Source organism: Lygodium microphyllum, chromosome 16 (genome assembly GCF_053477565.2).
Source record: "Lygodium microphyllum isolate KBCC chromosome 16, Lygodium_microphyllum_v1.1.10, whole genome shotgun sequence".
Lineage (NCBI taxonomy): Eukaryota > Viridiplantae > Streptophyta > Polypodiopsida > Schizaeales > Lygodiaceae > Lygodium > Lygodium microphyllum.
In genome coordinates this window covers 13,192,991-13,212,435 of record NC_141150.1, presented here as the reverse complement: position 1 = coordinate 13,212,435, position 19,445 = coordinate 13,192,991, and the positions used below count along the sequence as shown (strand labels likewise).

The 19,445-nt window shown below is 43.6% G+C and overlaps 1 protein-coding gene across 1 annotated transcript in view; it reads left to right on the top strand.

The window, feature by feature from the left end:
• The first annotated feature begins 5,432 nt into the window (after window positions 1–5,432).
• Window positions 5,433–19,445, top strand: part of LOC148022544 (uncharacterized) — a 72,885-nt gene continuing 58,872 nt past the window's right edge. The window contains exon 1 of the mRNA XM_087695490.1: window positions 5,433–5,800. Coding sequence (XP_087551616.1) covers window positions 5,531–5,800 — 270 coding nt within the window. The 5' untranslated portion in view covers window positions 5,433–5,530. The remainder of the gene's footprint in view (window positions 5,801–19,445) is intronic.

The window sequence follows — 19,445 nt, the reverse complement described above, 5'->3', positions numbered from 1 at the left end:
TCTTTATCATCTTCTTCAAAGGATGGTAGTTCATGAAGATGAGGATAGAGAGATGAGTGCCATGTCTTTTTCATGACATTTTCCTTGCCCACTCAAGTTAGAGATTTCTCCATTCTTGAACTAGCAAGTTTGAGTCTGAGGAGCTCTTAAAACACCCATAATACAGCATACTACTTTCAAAATTAAAAAACAATAATATATTGCATATAATTTTTAGGAATACCATATAGACTTGCTATAGACATCATATTTGTCTGGCAAACACACATTGTCCTGAATATTAGAGCCCCTTTATTGCTTGAATTGAGATCAGCCCACCACAAATAGCACTTGATTTGCAAGAATGACATACAAACATATAGTACACATCATAATTGTTTGCAGAAATATAGTCTCCTAAAAATTGGAGATCAGATATTTCTTATCTTTGAACTTCATGACCGCCTTTCTTTATGAATATGCCATCCTAAAATCCTGATATGACGACTTCATCTTGAAACTCTCAAAATGATTAGAGATATGAAAATTTCAACTTGAATTAGAAGCAAGAACTTCAAATTGGAAGATGAAACCTGAACGATCTGCCTTGAATCCACAGTATTGAAAACTTTTGAAGAAATCAAATTCTTCAAGAATAAGAACTTCAAAATGTCCTCCTTCAAATAGTGTGATTGCAGGATGTGTCTTATGCAGAGATGACATGATACTTGCAATTTGTAGAAGTGCAAAAAAATGCCTAAAGATGCAAAAACGCCTTGAGTTTTTGAAAAATCTTGCTACATTTTCCATAAAAAAGGAAACTATATCTCCCACATATTTTTGGAAAATATTGGCCTTCTTTGATAAACAATTACATAACTACTAGTACTGTCCTCATTCACAGGCTGAAAACCCTGACAATTTCTTGCTTCATTGGCAAACCATATCCCTTTCCTTCTTTCCAAGCCTGAAGCCTAAATCATGAGAACTTTTCCCACGAAATTGACAGGATTGCCTAAGTGTTTTGGCCTCTCAAGTCCATAATAGAAACACAGGACACACCAGTCTGTGTAAAATAACCCTAATACAACAAGAAACTTCTTGAATGAATTTATAGCCATTATACGCACATAATATTTAGGAAACATACTCAGACATGAAACACATATCATATTCATGAATGCAGAATTGCTGTCGAAAAAGATATCACATAGTTTATTGCCATCACAACCATTCTTGATGAAACAACTTGAAGTAGATAGCATTAATATTCAGGCTACAGACACAAATAGATAGAATCAGCAATCATCTACATGCTTGCTTGAAGAATCTCTCATTCCTGATATACAGAATCTCCACGAATACAACTTCCTCACGTTATTGACCTGCACTTGCCTTTCAGGTGAAACATCATATGAAAGCTAAGGTAAGCATGACCTACTACTACTTCTTCAAGTAGATGTGATGAGGTTGAGAGATCATGAATGTAGGGTTTAAGTGTCGGCAGAGTGAGAATATTGTCTACTATGCTAGCATCATGCTAGTGGGAGTAACATGTGAAGGAGTTTGATTAGGGGTATCTATCTAGGCCATTAATGATGACTAGTCCATGTGCTATGCCCACCTTCATAAGATATCTCCCATACTTTGTACCTTCTCCCATGTGTTGGGAGATCCACTCCATCTATAACTTTGCCACATCTTGCTCCAGTAATATCTCCTTAGATGTATCTAAGAAAGACACATGATGGGAGGTTGTCTTGGCATTAAAGTCTCCTAGTAGAATGACATCTCTCTCCCTTAAGGACTCCCAAATATCCTCATTCAACATTGCATATTGTGATTGCCCCCCCCCCCCCCCCCCCTCCCTTGGGTGGGGTGTAGTGAGATGTAATAGGGGAAAATATCATACAGAGATGTACAAAGTGCACTCCTCGCCTTACACTTTCTCCTAGATATATTTGGCATGCTCATCTCTATGAACCACTTGGATCATTTGGTAGAGTTCCTCTATGAGTAGTACAGCCACTCCTTTGGACCCCTTGCTACTCTGGTCTGTGCATGTCTCCTTTCATGTGATCATCACCTAGAAACACACATGTACCTTTCAACATTCAGAATTGAGCTAAGAAGTTTCTCCTAATCTCCATGGTGGGGAAGTAGAGGATGACAGGACACTCCTTCTATGCTTTTCTTTTTCACTCTCCAAGAAGAGACATGCATGTCTTTCTTGATATTCATGAGCATGCATAACTCCTTGGTGTTGTCTTCCACTCTCTCATGCATTTTTAGCCATGTCACCCAAACATGAAGTGCTCTTACATTCCATTCATGTTCCTCCTCCAGTGTGGTTGTTGTAGATGTGTTTGCTAGTTGTGTCCCTTTCTTTACAATTTGAATCCATTTTTCCATTTCCACTACTTGTTGTTGAGTTTTCTTGATTATATCTGCCCAAGATGCATCTTCTTTGTCATCTCTTCTTCCTTCTTTTGGAGTTGATGTACTTCTTCCTTAATCAATTAACCTCCTTGATCATGTTGTGTTGGATTTCTCCTTCTTCCAATTTGGGACTAAATTGTATGTCGTTGATTTATTGCTTAAGTAATTTAATCTCCTCATCTTGAGCTTCAATTTTCAACTCAAGCTTTTTAATCTAATCACTTAGCTACCTATTCACTATGCTCAATCCATTGTCATATTTTTTTAAAAAATTTTGTTAACAATGTTTGTGTTTAGCAACTTGGTTTGGACCTTTTTCATGTTGTGGGTGAATTTGTTGTTGAGTTGGACCTATGGGAGAGTTCAATTCTAGGTGCTTCATGGTTGGGGGGGCAATCAATTCAATGTGCTTCAAGTGGGGGGTTAGCAAATTCAGTGGTTGGGGGAATGCAATATTGTAGGCATGGGGGATGAGGGGAGGAAGTGCTAGGGACAGGTGCAAGGTGGGGCATGGATGATAGAGGTGGGACATGTACATGTCGAGGGATGCAAAGGGTGGGGTGGGTATTAGGCAAGAGGGTTGTAGAGGGTGGGGTGGGGTGTTGGGTAGGTTTAGGGTGTGGGGGGTGTGGAGTGTGGAGTGTTGTGCAAGTTATTGAGGTGGGGTGGGGGTTGCTGCATAGGGCAGGGGGGATGGTATTGGGTAGGGTGAGGATGGGAGGATAGAGAGCTAAAGGCAAAGGCAAGAGAATTGAGGAAGAGGATTGCACATAGAGAGAGCTTAGCACATGATGTGCTCCAACTAATGCACCTCCATTAGCCCGCCTGATGGACCTTAGACTAAATTTGAGGCACAAGTATGTCATCGATTTACTAAACTTTATTGAATCTTAATTATGCTAGGGGCACATGTTATAGTGGAAATTTTCTTAGGCATGACTACACATTTAGAGGTCTTTGATTTGTTAACTATCCATAGTGGATCTTGACTATGAGTACATGCTAAAGGTGCCTATCAACTAGCCTCAAATAGTATCTAATATCTAATTCTAGGGGCCCATCCACTTTTTTTGTTACACACACACACACACCACATGTAGCTTGGTTAAGTTGAACACATGATGACAAAATGGTCTTGAGTTTAATTCCTACATTTGCATGGTCATCTAATATAGGAATTAAAAAAGGGAGATTTAAATAATGGGTTGATAAAACAAGTGGCTTACCATTTCATGATGAGAGAGAGAGAGAGAGAGAGAGAGAGAGAGAGAGAGAGAGAGAGAGAGAGAGAGAGAGAGAGAGAGAGAGAGAGAGAGAGAGAGAGAGAGAGAGAGAGAGAGAGAGAGAGAGAGAGAGAGAGAGAGAAGAAGAAGAAGAAGAAGAAGAAGAAGTAGTACATAAGAGGAAGAGGTAGATAGAATGAAAGAGGGAAAAAAGAAAAGAAAGATAGAAAAGGGGGGATATGTTTGTATGTATGTATGCCCACTAAATACCAATTTAGCCTATAAGACATATCCATGTATATAGAATATCCTCATAGTATTAGGAAAGTGAAAAGTGAAAAATCCTATCTAATGTGCAATAAGTGTGTGCCTCATCATCTAGGTGAGTCATTAGTGTATAGAAGTATGTCCATCTCGAGACGTGAGACTATTTGTGTGAGAGGTACAACAATGCCATGTAGATAGATCTAACTTCATCTAATGATGATGGGGGCATGCAAGATGTGATAGTAGGGGGGGCCTCGGGTATCTCTTAGGTATAAGAGTCGATGTAGTGAGTCGAGTATATCTCATGCTGTTGTTGACTCCAAGTGACCTCTCTTTGGCATGTGAGCAGTGTTGCCTTTGGCTAAAGGCATTGTATCATCATGCAACTTTGATCTATTGTGCCCTCTATAGGAATACCCCTCTTGATCTCATGGCCCTTGTATTTGTATGCCATTGAACTAGTGCTAGCCCCTAATAAAATTCTACTAGGAGTATTTGTCGTACTCTATCCCATGTACTTGCCACTAGTAGGGATGCTTTGACTATTTGGACATACATGGAAGAGAGAGAGAGAGAGAGAGAGAGAGAGAGAGAGAGGGAGAGGGAGAGAGAGAGAGAGAGAGAGAGAGAGAGAGAGAGAGAGAGAGAGAGAGAGAGAGAGAGAGAGAGAGAGAGAGAGAGAGAGAGAGAGAGAGAGAGAGAGAGAGAATCCTAACATCCAAAGTTGGAATGCATGGGAAACAGAGAAACAAGCTCCCTTGCTATGCTACTTTGTAGTGAAAGCATGTCTAAGCTACTCAAGGGTAAAGAGTGTAATAAAGAGGTACACATCTTATGAAAAACACTCTCCAAATCTAAAGTGTTATCTATTGAAGGCCACTAGAAAGTTGATAAAGCTGATGTGTGGAGTTGAGATTGCACAAGGAGTTGGTTCAGGCATGCTGCAACACTAGCTTACTAGTTGTACCAAAGACATGGTAGAATAGTTTCTTGTGGCCCTTATAGACAATGTGGACTCCCACCTTGATTAAAAGTCCGAAAACATGTGTAATGCCATCCTAGTTTCTTGTGGCCCTTATAGACAATGTGCAAACCTTGATTAAAAGTTCGAAAACATGTGTAATGCCATCCCGAGGTGTGAAAATGTAGCAGAGGGTAATTTTGTGTTCAACCATATCCCTTGCCCATTAAACAATCCTAGGACCTTCCATGGCAAACGAGATTGGACCTTAGGACCTCCCAATCAAAAGCGAGAGTCTTTACCAACCAAGCTAGTTTGATAGGATGAAAGTGGTCTTTAGATAAACTATATTGTTGTTTAAATCCTATGTTTGTAAATAATCGAGCTCTTAATGGACCTCTCTTTTTGGAGGAAGCCCCATGAGAGTCTACAATGGGCCTTCCTGGTAGTGACTTGGGTAGCGGACAATTAGTAAGCAAATAAATAGTGTTTTAATATTTTTTATTTGAAAATAAAAGGCTGCTTACAAGTTACCACCGTTCCAATAGACATGGCCTGCTAAAAGCACTTGCCAATGAGACAAATCAGAACACTTGCCATGTAGAGAGAGAGAGAGAGAGAGAGAGAGAGAGAGAGGATTTCTGTTTTTCGTTCGTCGCACATGGGCAGCTACGACCAAGGCACGCAGTTCATCCCTCGCCTCAATCCGATACCTTTGCCCAATCCTCTGTCCAGGAAGAGAGCGCTGCCTGATGCAGAGGACGATGGCGGGCCTCCTGCCAAACGTCTCGCCAGGCAAGGAGACAGTATAGTCTATCGCCTTCTTGTGCCCTCTGCCAAAATCGGGAATGTCATCGGTAAACAGGGGGCCCGGATTCGTGAGCTTAGAGAAGGGTCCGGTGCCCAAATCAAGATCACAGACCCCGTCTCAGTAAGTTCTAGGCTCTTCTCTTCCTTTGGATTTTGCTTCCAGGCTTTGTTACAACTTAATCGGAGTACGAGAACTTGTGATGCCAGGGAAACATTGTGTTTACTTGGATGTGGAATTTGGAGTAAGCACTTTTTCTTTTAAAATTTTACATTTTTCTGATATATATCTCACACACACACACATGCGTGCGTGCACCCTGCCCCCCACCCACCTCCCCAATCCCCTCAAGAGGAGTGCCTTCCCCCAGATATTAGCCAAGAGAGCAGGCAAGGGCCATGCTCGCACTGTTCCTATGTGCAAATAGGTAGCTCACAAGCTTCCGAATGCATTGCTGCATTAGGACTCTCCTCCTTAATGACCCTACCAAGGAGGAGGGCCAACCTAGTGTTCAAGTGGCCAAGAGCTTGAGACTTTTTACAAACTCAACGGGTGAACATGGCTGTCCAATGTAGGGACCGGTTAGGCATGAAGATCGAGATAGACTGTTGTTACGCGCAGTGAGAGACAGAGAGAGTGAGAGAGAGCAGAGTAGAGAGTGAGCACATTTTTAGGTACAATGACGAGAGTATACCTTTAGGTTTTTAGAAAGATATATATGTATAAGTACAAATGCGAAGGGTGTGTTTACACCCGAGCACATTTAAAAGGCACGAGACCTTTATTCCCCACAACCTCCCACCTAAAGGCAATGTGTCTGAAGAGGAGAAAAGAATCAGCTAAGTTGAGATATGTACAAAGTTAAAATACATGTACCTATCCAACTCCCATCATCTGTTGGCAATGAGCAAACCGCTCTGCTCGAAGGCCCTTCGTAAGAAGGTCTGCAAGGTTATTATCTGTATGCACTTTGACAAGCTCAATGCTCTTGCTGTTAAGTATATCTCTAATGAAGTGGTACTTCACTTGTGTGTGCTTTGTCTTTGCATGAAAGACAGGATTCCATGCTAGCATGATAGCACTCTGACTATCACAATTGAGAACAGGTAACTTTGTGATGCCAAGCTCTCCCACCAGACGTGAAAGCCATAAAGTCTCCTTATTTGTCTCAGAGCAGCTATATACTCTACCTCTGTAGTAGACAATGCAACACACTTTTGTAGCTTGGAGATTCACGAGACTGCTTCTCCTTTGAAAGTAAACATATACCCAGAAGTGGACTTCCTGCAGTCCGCATGATCAGCATAGTCTGAATCCGTAAAGCCAACAACAGATGCCTTCTTCTTTCCAAAGCAGATGCACAACTCCTTTGTGCCTTTGAGGTATCTCATAATACCTGTCACTGCATCCCAATGCTTCTTGCCAAGGATTGCCATGTATCTGCTAACCGCTCCCACTGCAAAGGCAATGTCAGGACGTGTAGCAACCATAGCATACATCAAATTGCCAACAGCTAAAGCATATGGTATCTTGGCCATTTCAGCCTTTTCATCATCAGATGTAGGGTTGTCCTCTGCACTAAGTTTCATATGTGGAGGCAATGGAACCCCAATTGTTTTCCTCCCCTCCATATTGAAACGTTGCAAAAATTTGGAGATATACTCTTGCTGAGATAGATAGAGTAAGCCTTTTGATCTATCTCTGAGTATTCGCATGCCAAGAATGTGATTTGCATCACCAAGATTCTTCATGTCAAAGCTGCCATGAAGACTTTGCTTCAATGAATCCAAGGCATGAGTATCCCTGCCAACAATCAACATGTCATCAACATACAAAACCAAGATAATTAGGCTGCCATCTGTGTTGCCTTCTTGGTTTTTAAGCAGTGCTTCACTTGACTTCTATAAAAACCTTGGGATTGCATGAATGTATCAAACTTATGATACCATTCTCTTGGTGCTTGTTTTAGCCCATACAAACTCCTCCTGAGTTTACATATCATTTTTTCCTTTCCTTGTTCAACAAACCCTTCAGGCTGCTGCATATATATGTCTTCATGCAGATCACCATGTAAAAACACAGTCTTTACATGTATTTGTATGAGCTTCATATCCTCAACTGTAACCAAGCCCAAAATGGTTCTCAATGTAGTCATCTTGACTATAGGAGAGAAAATCTCATCAAAGTCAATTTCATACTCCTGCTTGTATCCCTTTGCAACCAATCTTGCTTTGTACGTTGGTGAGGAATCAGAAGTGACCTTTATCTTGTAAACCCATTTGCATGGAAGGGTTTTCTACCCTTTAGGCAACTGCACCAAGTCGTAATTGCCATTTTTTTTAAAGAGATTCCATATGTGACAACATGGCTTTATACCATTTCTTGTTGTCCTGTCTGTCCATTGTTTCCTTGAAGCAAGTCGGTTCACCACAGTCCGTCAACATGACATAATCAGCCACATTAATTGCACCAGGAACAAGCCTGTCAGGTTGTCTAGTAGCCCTAGACGATCTCCTAGCCCAATGGTCATTGTTTGCTGACTGTTTCTGCACATTTCCATTTTTAATATGCTGTCTTGGCATTTCAACCTGCAAATCAGCATTAACAATTTGTTGTCCTGGTTGTTCCTGCACATGTAATGGCTAATTTTCATGGGTAATAGCTGGCTGATCATTTCCAGCATCATTTCTTGCATTTACAGGTTCATTTATAGTAGGTATTTGTTGCTGTACAGCAGGCACATTTTGCTGTCTAAAAGGTATTTCTTTCCGAAATACAACCCTATGGATCTTCTCAGTCTTTTCAGGCTGTTTGTGCATGCGATCTTCCCACAAGATAACGTCATTGCTGTATATTACTTTCCTTTTCTCGGGATCTCACAATCTATACCCCATTTTACCCTCGTCACCATATCCTAGGAAAATGCATTTACAGGACTTTGGCTCAAGTTTGCTGCGTTTTTTCTTTATGAATGTGCACAAAAGCCTCGCAGTCAAACACTTTCAGATGAGCATATAAAGGTAGCTTGTCCTACCACGCTTCTTGGGGAACTCTCCCTTCCAAAGACCTGTTTGATGACCAATTAATCGAGTGAACGACTGTCATAATAGCCTCTGCCCAAAAACCATGAGGTAATGCAGCATGAGACAGCATCGTATGGACCTTATCTTGTATGGGCCGATCCATACGCTCTGCAACTTTATTTTGGGGCGGATTATGAGGGCAATGAGCTCCCTCTTTATCCCTTTGCTGTCACAAAATGCCTGAAAGGCCTTGGACACATATTCCCCACCATTATCAGAGCGAAGACACTTAAGTGTCTTATCTGTCTGATTTTCAGCCAATGTCAAGAATTTTTTAAACTTGTCAAGCACTTCATCCTTGCTATGAATAGGGTAAACCCATACCTTTTGTGTAGTATCATCGACAAAGGTTACAAAATATTTATTTTTTCCTAAAGATAATCATGGCATTTGACATACATCCGAATGTACTAAATCTAGAGGAGAAGATTTCAAAGAAAGAGACTTTTTATGAGATGTCTGTGCATGTTTACCATAAATACAATGATCGGAGTGCTCAAAATCAGCATAACAAAGACAAGGCAAGTAACCCAAATGAGAAAGCACTTTATTCCTGTTTGACTCATGTGTCCCAACCGACCATATCACAAAGAAACACTTAGCTGCTCGGTCACGGCAAAAACATGGTCACGCATACTAGATACATGAAGTGGATACTGTCAGAGTGCAGCGGTGCGGAAGCGTAGGACTGAGAGAGAGAGAACGCAGAGAGAGAAGAGAGAAAGAGACAGTGGACGATGAAGATCTGCTGTATAAAGAATGCTGAATACAAAGATATGCAGATATATACACGGGCGCAGTGCGCTGGACTGCGTGTCTCCACCTCCACGATGCAACCTGCTGTTCGAGGGATCTGTCGGTGCTCCATCATGGTACGAGCCATCTCGATCACACTGCGGTTCTTCCGTTCAAGAATACCATTTTCTTGAGGAGTGTGGGTATTGGCAAACTCCTGGTGAATTCCTCTATCTGCACAAAACCAAGCAAACTCATTAGAAACAAATTCACCTCCCTTGTCGGATTGCAAGGTCTTTAACTTCCGGCCCGATCGGTTCTCCTCAAAGAGAAGCCAATCCTTGAAGTGCGAGAAAGCTTCTGACTTTAGTGCCAAAAAGTAGGCCCATGTCATCCTGCTGTAGTCATCCACGATCAGCATGAAGTACGAGCTCCCACGCAGGGACTCATTCCTCATAGGGCCACATAGATCCGCAGATACTAGCTCCATCGGTGAAGTAGACCGCCGCGAAGTTGTGTGGGGAATGGCATCCCTATGCTGTTTCCCCCGTATGCAGGAGACACATGGCTGCTGGCTCACCACTATATCCGGCAACCCTCGAACAAGCTGTCCACGTGACGTCCTCCGAAGATAGTCATAGTTCAGGTGACCAAACCGAGCATGCCATAACTCTGACTGTGACTGAGAGGTAAGAAGAAGAGTAGAGAGGGCGGTGGAAGACTTCAGTTTGTAAATGCCGTTCTCCTCATATCCACATGAGAGAACCTTCCTCGATCCACGATCAAGGACTCGCACCGTAGTACTGTCAAACTCCACCAAAAGACCAAGGGAGCAAATCTTATGAACTGAAAGGAGATGGTATCCTAAACCTGGTACATGCAAAACCTCTGAGGTATGGGTACCACCTCGTCCATCCGGAATAAGCTGCATCTTACCCCGACCTGCAATAGATACGGAAGAGCTGTCTCCAATGAGAATCTGCCCACGCGAGGGACGCAACTGGGCAACACCATCTGATGAAGGAGTCATGTGCCGTGAGGCACCACTATCAACGATCCACTCTCGAGCTTGGGGAGCCGTCATCGCAGCATCAGAAGCATTCGGTGAAGCGTCCTCAATGACAGCTAGATGAAGAAATGCAGCTGATGAGGGTGTAGCCACCGCTCCAGAATCCTTGGTGTCCTTCGTGTCTTTGTCAGGGCAATCCTTCTTCCAATGGCCAGTCTTTCCACAAATATGGCATGTGGAGTCTTTGTCCTTGTCCTTCTCCTTGTCCTTCTTGGACTTGTTATCCCCCTTCTTCTTCTTTTGGTCCTTCCCCTTTTTCTGAGAGGCTTGACCTGTCAGCGCCTCCGACTTGGAAGCATTCTGTCCCTTTAACTGTTCCTCTTGGTCCAAGACCATAGGAACCAACTCTTCCCACCGAAGAGTAGACTCTCGCCCCGAAGCAATAAGGGCAGAGTAAAATGTACCGAATCGTGGCGGCAACTGGGACAATAGTGTGATCGCCATGTCTTCGGAGGAAATCGGCTTCCCCGCATTCTGAACCTGCATCTGAAGCTGCCTTAGCTTGTTAATGTGCTCCCTTAGCGAAGAAGACTTATTTACGGACAAGGTCCGCATCTGTATCTCCAAAGAAACCCGCTTCATTAGGGTCATCCGATTGTACATCTGATCAAGCTCCAGCCATATCTCCCGAGCCACTGTCAAGTGCTCGATGTGAACGATCACGGCTGTAGTGCATGATAGAAAGAGAAAGGATCGAATCCTGGCATTCAGTTTGTCCCAATGAGACTGGGCCTTGGCCAACTCCGCACGAGCATCAGAAGAGAGTTTGGACTCATCTCTTACCGAGGGCCGGTTAATCTCCTCCTGTACCAGCTCCGCCAAATCATAGGACTCAAGAATGGCCAACATCATGACGCGCCAAATGCGGTAGTCGTCGCCGTCGAGCTTCTGATCTGTAGGAAGAGCTGGTAAGACAGGCACCTTCCGGTCCACAATCGCCTGGAACTCCAAGTCAATCTCTGTAGACATCTTCACCTGCAATGCCTTCACAAACGCAAAAGCAGCCCCCTCTGACTGGGAAAATTCAGCCTGCTAAGGCTCTTCCGCGTCCTGAACCTTCTTCACCTGCCGGAGGCGATGAAAAAGCAAAACCTGCACTTGTGGGCTGAAAACTCAAACTTCCTCCGCGTCAAACAACAGTAAACAGCAACAAATCCACCACCTGTACTCCTTTCCTGTGCGCCCACACTCGTTTCAGCCTTGTTCCAACGCCAGAGACGGAATCTGCACGTGTCACCGGTCTGTAATCTGCGAGCAGAGAAGTGTACCAGACTGCTGAAAGTGCCAGGTATAAATAGCTGAAAAACCGGGGGAAATAGGGCGCCAGAAATAGCCAGGCGGCTGCATTAAATGCAGCCGACTGGCTGCTGCAGGTTGGACTGCCACGTGGCAGTCCGACTGTGCAGTCCGACTGCCAGTCTGACTGCACCAGCCTGCTGCCCCTGATCAGGCTATGATCTGATCTCTAACAGATACAAAGTATCACTTTGCAACCTCTGGCAAGAACCCTAGATCCCTTACAGATCTTTTATTTTCCATCACCAAAGGTGGTATGAAAACCATCATCATCTAGCTACCCTATGCTAATCAAGCTCTTCTTGCCAAGACCTAAGAAATAACGTAATTCATGCACATTTTTAGGAATTGGCCAATTTAAAATTGCTTCTATCGTTTTAGGATCAACTTGAATACCATCAGATGAAACAATATGTCCTAAGTATACAATTTGAGTTTGGAAAAATTCACTCTTTTCAGGGCTAGCATATAATTGATTCTCTTTCAACAAATTTTTCATGCCCATTTCTTTGACATATTTTACAATATTTTTCCTTCCCTCGTGTTTCAAACAATCCTAATTTCTTGCCGTACATGCTGAAGTGTAAAGATAGAGCCATGCTGAAACTGTAACTGCACACTGCCAATACTTGCAATCTCACATGCATAGTTGTCCCCAAGATGGACAACACCATGTCGACCTCTTGTATAGGTAGATAACTACTCATGATGAGGGGTGACATGAAAGGAAGCACCTGAATTGAGAATCCAATTATGCATGTCATCATCTGTATCTGCAAGTAAAGCATGTGCACCAAAGTGTGAAGAGACAAAGAGTACGTCACTCCCACTTTCACTGTCATGAGTAACTATATTCACCTCTTCAATTTTTAGACTGCTCTTCTTAGGCTGATTGTCCTTCTTCTCTTCCTTGCTATCATTTATCTTCTTGCCTTTTTCTTTCTCTTTCTTCCATTTGTAGCAGTCACGTTTAAAGTGACCCTTCTTGCCACAATGATGGCATTCAACATCTTTGCCACATGATTTACTGCGTCCCTTGCCATCATATTTGCCTTTTTGCTTTGGTTTGCCCCTAGTATGCAAAGCACTGGAAGACTTACTGGATGCATTGTTTTGCCGATTCATTTCTCTTCCATAAGTAGAGCACTCTCTATATTAGCATACAAAAGGATGACATTAGAATTGCTCATAGCAGTCTTGAATGTATCCCAACTCTCTGGTAGAGTGCAAAGCAAGAAAGTAGCCTTAAATTCCTCATCAATCATGAACTTCAAGGCAACTAGTTGGCTGAAAATGAAGTTAAACTCACTAAAGTGAGTAGACATTGCTGTACCGTCTTTCATATGCAAATCCATAATTTTTTTCAGCCAATACACTTTGCTTGCAGCACTCTTTTATGCATACAGTTCTTCCAGTCTAGTCCATATAGCAGATGCAGAATCCAAACCTTCAATGTTGAACAGCAAGGCATCAGAAATCGATAGCTCTAAGGCTGAGCGTGCAAGCTCATTTAACTCATCCCAATCGTTTTGTTCCATGTCCGCGGGCTTTGCCCCTTTGGTTTTGATCGGCTTTGCCTGCTTCTTTTACAGTAGGATATTGTAGCACTGCTTTTGCCAAACTCCAAAGTTATGTGCACCTTCAAGCTTCTTTATGTGCATTAGATTACTGTTGTCATTGCTGGCAGGCATTATTTTCAGCCCAAATGTGACCAAAAACCAGCAAATGCATGCCCAAATTGTCACCCAAGTGACCAAGGTACAAACAAGTACCAATCAGCAATAAATGACCACGCAGAAGCACAGATTTCAGATCTGTAATTAAATTTTCAGAAGTACCAAACCATGTGCTACAGCATTATCCAGTTGGTTACAGTTGTTCCAAGGGCATATGCATCACACTACATGAGAAATCCCAAAATTTCAGCTGCAATTTCTGTTGTACATGTGCTCACGGGCATGAAATTCGACACGAACGGTCAAAAGCCCCAAAATTTTTGTGTTCAAAGCATCAAACACACATCTGCGTTATTCTCTGTCATGCATAGAACATGCCAATTTTGCCAAAATAGAGCAATTTCGGCAAAACCCCCAAATTTTACCAAGTATTGATGTCCAAATTGCGTGGAATTCAACCTACATGTACATAAAATGATCAAATGCTGCACAAATTTTGCACAAACTGCAAAATCCCCAAATTGCATGGGGTCCAATGTGCATCAATGTCGAGAAATTGGGTAAATTTCAGCCCAATTTGCACTTGTACATGAAAAGCCCCAAATGTCGGAGGCAGAATGTCACAAATTACTGCAATTTCTGAGACAAATTGTCTTCTTCTGCATCACAATCTTGAAATTTGGAAAAAGCCCCAAATTTTCGGGCCAAAATATGCACAAATCTGATTTTTTTGCTTATGCGTGCGAACCTTGGTTAGAAGAGAGAGGACTTTCCCAAAATTTTTTTTGAAAAAAGAAATAGATGATGGGTCCGTTGACCCGTCAGTTGAGCGCCGTGAGCCCCGCTACTGGTTCAGTCCGTGCTGGTTGCACTCGCCAGCGCCCACTGGTCGTTAGCGCTGCAGTCGTCGCGTTGTCAGCAATTGCCCCGTCACGTGTCGATGGTTACGTAGGACTGGTCGCGATTGCTGGTCGTCAGTCCGCCATGCTGCGATACTGTAGGCTTGCTTGAGTGGTTGTTGCCCGTCACTCCACGCTGGGGGCCACACAGCTACAGTTCCCGCCACTGCATGCTGGAGTCTTCTGCAGGTTACGATCTATTGCCTGTGACAGAATGCCGCTTGATTCAGGCTACAGCTCCCGTTAGTTGCCTCACGACCTGCTCGCCTGTCCTTCTCGAACTTCGAGAGGTACGAATGCGTCAACCGCAGCTCTAATACCAGTTTGTAGGGACCGGTTAGGCACGGAGATCGAGATAGATTGTCGTTACGTGCAGTGAGAGACAGAGAGAGTGAGAGAGAGCAGAGTAGAGAGTGAGCACGTTTTTAGGTACAATGACGAGTCTACTTTTAGGTTTTTAGATAGATATATATGTATAAGTACAAATGCTAAGGGTGTGTTCACACCCGAGAACATTTAAAAGGCACGAGGCCTTTATTCCCAACATCCAATCAAGTAATGCATGCGCAATCTCACAATATGAGCCAAGTTCCAACAACTTGGCCATCACCTTTGGGGAGAATAGACACTTTCTTTTGCTATAACACCAGGTTATGTAGCACATTAGGTGCAATTGATGTTTGCACTTTTGAAAAAGAACCATAGACAAGCATATAGATATTGAATCCATAGTTATTGTGATGGTGTTGATCAAAATTAGGCAAGGAAAACACATGAATTGGGATAAGTACCAAACCGAGCCAAGTAGATGGTGAATTGTGATGGTTTTTGTGTTCTCATTGGTAAGTTGTATGTGCAACCATTTAACTACATGGCATTTCAAATTATGATGATGAAATATTGGTTGCTTTCAAACTTGACTTTACAATGATTACAAGCTGCGGTTACTAGTAAAGAGCCATAAATGAATCTTTGATTGTACAAGGTATTGATGTATTCAATGTGCTGTTGGTAGATCGGTCTAATGCTAGGAGAGTTGAGACTTCATAGGTATGTTCCACGCTTGAGGAACAAGTATTCTTTGGTTGATAGCCACATATGTATCGTGAATCGAAGAAGTAAGGTATAAGAGTGGCATGTGAAATGGCTTTCATTCACATCTTTCAACAACTCCAAGTAATATGCTGGTGGGAATGTTGCAGGGAGAATTAGTAATGGTGACCGTCTATCCTTTTGCAAAGTATGCTTTTGGTACAATAATAGCGATTAGAAGCCTCAGATTATTGCAAGTGGTGAGAAAGGTTAGACATGGATGGTTTGTGAAGGTTTTGATGAAGGCATTGAAGTGAAATGTTCTCCTGAGATCCAGTTTGCATATAAGGCACAACATGAGCCATAGTGGCATAAGGAAAGATCACAAGGAAATAAACATCAAGCTCACCTTCTAGCCATAGAGCCAAATAGGCTCACACCAAGCCTGGGGACCGCAATGTATCAGGCTATGGACACACCACGAGGATTGGTGTCCCATACCACCAACGTGTTAAGCAACAAAGTTAATTAACTTTTAACCCCTTTTTTCAGCTCATTAAACATCCCCAAAACTCAAATATTAAATGTACCTAAAGTGTCCAAGTGCCCGCACATAGTGCACCCAAAGTGTTTCAATGCCACTTGAGATAGCCCAAGCGCCACTCTAGACACTTGGTTGGCTCATCATATTGGAGCTGCTCGACGTGTTGGTCACTTGTGCTGCTTGTTGCCAAATCAGGTTGTGTAGTCTCTAGCCTCTTCTCAACTTCACCTAGCTATTTTGAGAGGGAGGGAGGTAGGGCTCAACGTTGAAGACGACCGAATATGAATGGTGAGTGCTGTAGGCAAATATGTACAATTGGCTGTCAGAGTATCACTAGTTGGAGCTCTCTCTCACCTGCAAGAATTTGAAGTGAATGTGACCACAGGGCAGGCCTGCCTATGTAGGCATAAAATAATACATAAAAATGATTGGTTGACCAGTTAAATTTGGCCGAGTGTTGCTAAATATGACCGATTGCACAGAAAACAATAATATGATGCAGAAAATGGAGTGAATAGCTCTTCGCCACATGGCATAAGCTGTCCACGTTGTCTGGCCTACCCGAAACCTTGTCCCCAACTATTGGCAACTGCATGAATTGGTGCATGAACTACTCCAAAACATAATGCGATTGCCTACACTATCCTAAATTTCCATGTACATGCTTGTGCCCATCGTGTGGACGATGACCATATCTCTAACAAGAGCGCCCTAAGGGTGCTAGCCTAAGTGTGTGGCTACCATCGCACATGCCCATCAGCAGGTCTTTGCCAATGAAACTCATTGTGAGGTGGGAAATTGGTCCTAGGTGGGGGTGCATGAGGAGACCTTGGATGAGATGCAAAATGCACCTATGGGGAGAAATCTAATGGAGTGGAGTTAGCAGACCACTCACTTAAGCCTTCATGAAACCTATAAGGTTGGGGAGGAGGGGGCTGTCCATATGCTACATGTCTAGTGGCATGTGTGCCAGAAGAAATAGATGGTGCAGTAGGTGGAGGTGTCCATCTTGTTAGAGGTAGAGTCATCCCCTGGACAGGCTGTGTTAGGGTTTCTGCACAGTACAACAGTATACAACATACGACAGAGGACACGTTAGCAGCAGGATGCCACGTCAGCACAGCTGCAGTCGGACAGTTTTTTATTGTTTTTTACTGCAATCGGCTGCTGGTATTTCCTATTTTCTGGCTATAAATAGCCAGTTGGTGGGACACTCAATCATTCATTCATTTCAGATTCTGGTCTTGAGATTTGTTGGTTGAGACAGACTGTGCTCGGGTTGACGGAGATCGAGGTCATCAAGTCGGGGACACACGTAGATATTTCCTGTGCCCTGTGTATATTTCTGCACTCTTATACAGCATACTACACTGTAGATTTTCTGCGTTTACACTCCTTTTCTCTCTCTCCCCTCTTTGTGTTCACTCTCTCTCAGTCTATGTCCTACGTTTCCGCATCGTTGCACTCTGACATGGTATCAGAGCGGTGAAGATGGGACTGTCTGAGGGCTGAACCTATCTGAAGAGGAGATCTCAGCGCGACACAAGGCTGCGTTTCCAGGATTCAAGGGTGAGCGGGAGGGCTGTGCATCGGATCAAGGCTGAAGTGAGCGTGGGTGTGCGGGAAAGGAGTCTAATCGGTGAATTTGCTGCAGGTTATTGCTATTCGAAGGGGAGGAAGGCTGCGTTTAAGGCCTTCCATTGCAGATTTTACATTTTCATCGCCTCCGGCAGGTGAAGAAGGTTTGGGCAGCGGAGGAACCAGCTCTAGAAGGCTGCGTTTTCACAGTCAGAGGGGGCTGATTTTGTGTTTGTGCAGGTATTGTAGGTTTATATGGCTATAGAGACTGATTTGGAGTTCCAGGCGATTATGGACAGGAAGATGCCTGTCCTACCGGCTCTTCCATCGGATCAAAAGCTTGATGGTGACAATTACCGCATCTGGCGGGTGATGATGTTAGCCATTTTGGAGTCTTATGATTTGGCGGAACTAGTGATGGAGGTGATTAACAGGTCCTCGGTGAGGGATGAGTCCAAACTCTTTTCCAATAATCGTGTGGAGTTGACCAAGGCCCAGTCTCATTGGGACGAACTGAATGCCATGATTCGATCTTTTTTGTGTTTGTCTTGCACTACAGCCATGATAGCTCACATCGAGCACTTGATGGTGGCTCGAGAGATATTGTTGGAGCTCGATCAGATGTACAACCGGATGACCTTGATGAAGAGGGTTTCTTTGGAGGTGTAGATGTGGACCTTGTCTGTGAGTCTTCTTTGCTTTGGGAACACATCAACACGCTTCGGCAGCTTCAAATGCAGGTTCAAAATGCGGGGAAGCCTATTTCCTCCGAAAACATGGCGATCACTTTACTATCCCAGTTACTGCCATGATTCGATACTTTTTATTCCGCTCTTATTGCATCAGGGCGGGAGTCGACTCTTCGGTGGGAAGAGTTGGTTCCTATGGTCTTGGACCAGGAGGAACAGCTGAAGGGACATAATGCTTCCAAATCGGAGGCTTTGGTTGGTCAAGTCTCTTAGAAGAAGGGAAAGGACCAAAAGAAGGAGGAGGAGGACAACAAATCCAAGAAGGACAAGGAGAAGGAATCGACTTGCCATATTTGTGGTAAGACCGGTCATTGGAAGAAGGATTGCCGTGACAAAGACAAGAAGGACACCAAGAAGGACACGAAGGATTCTGGAGCGGTGGCTGCACCCTCATCAGCTGCTTTTCTACACTTAGCAGTCATTGAGGACTCTACATCGCAGACTTCTGATGCTGCGATGGCAGCTTCCCAGGCTCGTGAGTGGATCGTGGACAGTGGTGCCTCCTGGTATATGACTTCTTCTCCCGTTGGTATTGCCCATTTGCGATCTTCACATGGGCAGATTCTCATTGGAGACAACTCTTTTGTGTCTATTGTTGCGCGGGGTAAGATGCAGCTTATTCCAGACGGATGTGGTGGTACTTACACTTTCGAGGTGTTGCATGTGCCCGGTTTGGGGTATCATTTACTTTCGGTCCATAAGATTTGTGCTCTTGGCCTCTTGGTGGAGTCAGTGATACTGTTGGAGTCCTTGATCGTGGATCAAATCTAAGAGGGGTTGTTAGAGGTAGAGTCATCCCCTGGACAGGTTGTGTTAGGGTTTCTGCACAGTACAACAGTATACAGCATACGGCGGCAGAGGACACATCAGCAGCAGGATGCCATGTCAGCACAGTTGCAGTCGGACAGTTTTTTATTGTTTTTTACTGCAGTCGGCTGCGACCTGGTGCTGGTATTTCCTATTTTCTGGCTATAAATAGCCAGTTGGTGGCACACTGAGTCATTCATTCATTTCAGATTCTGGTCTTGAGATCTGTTGGCTGAGATAGACTGGGCTTGGACTGACGGAGATCGAGGTCTTCAAGTCGGAGACACACACAGATATTTC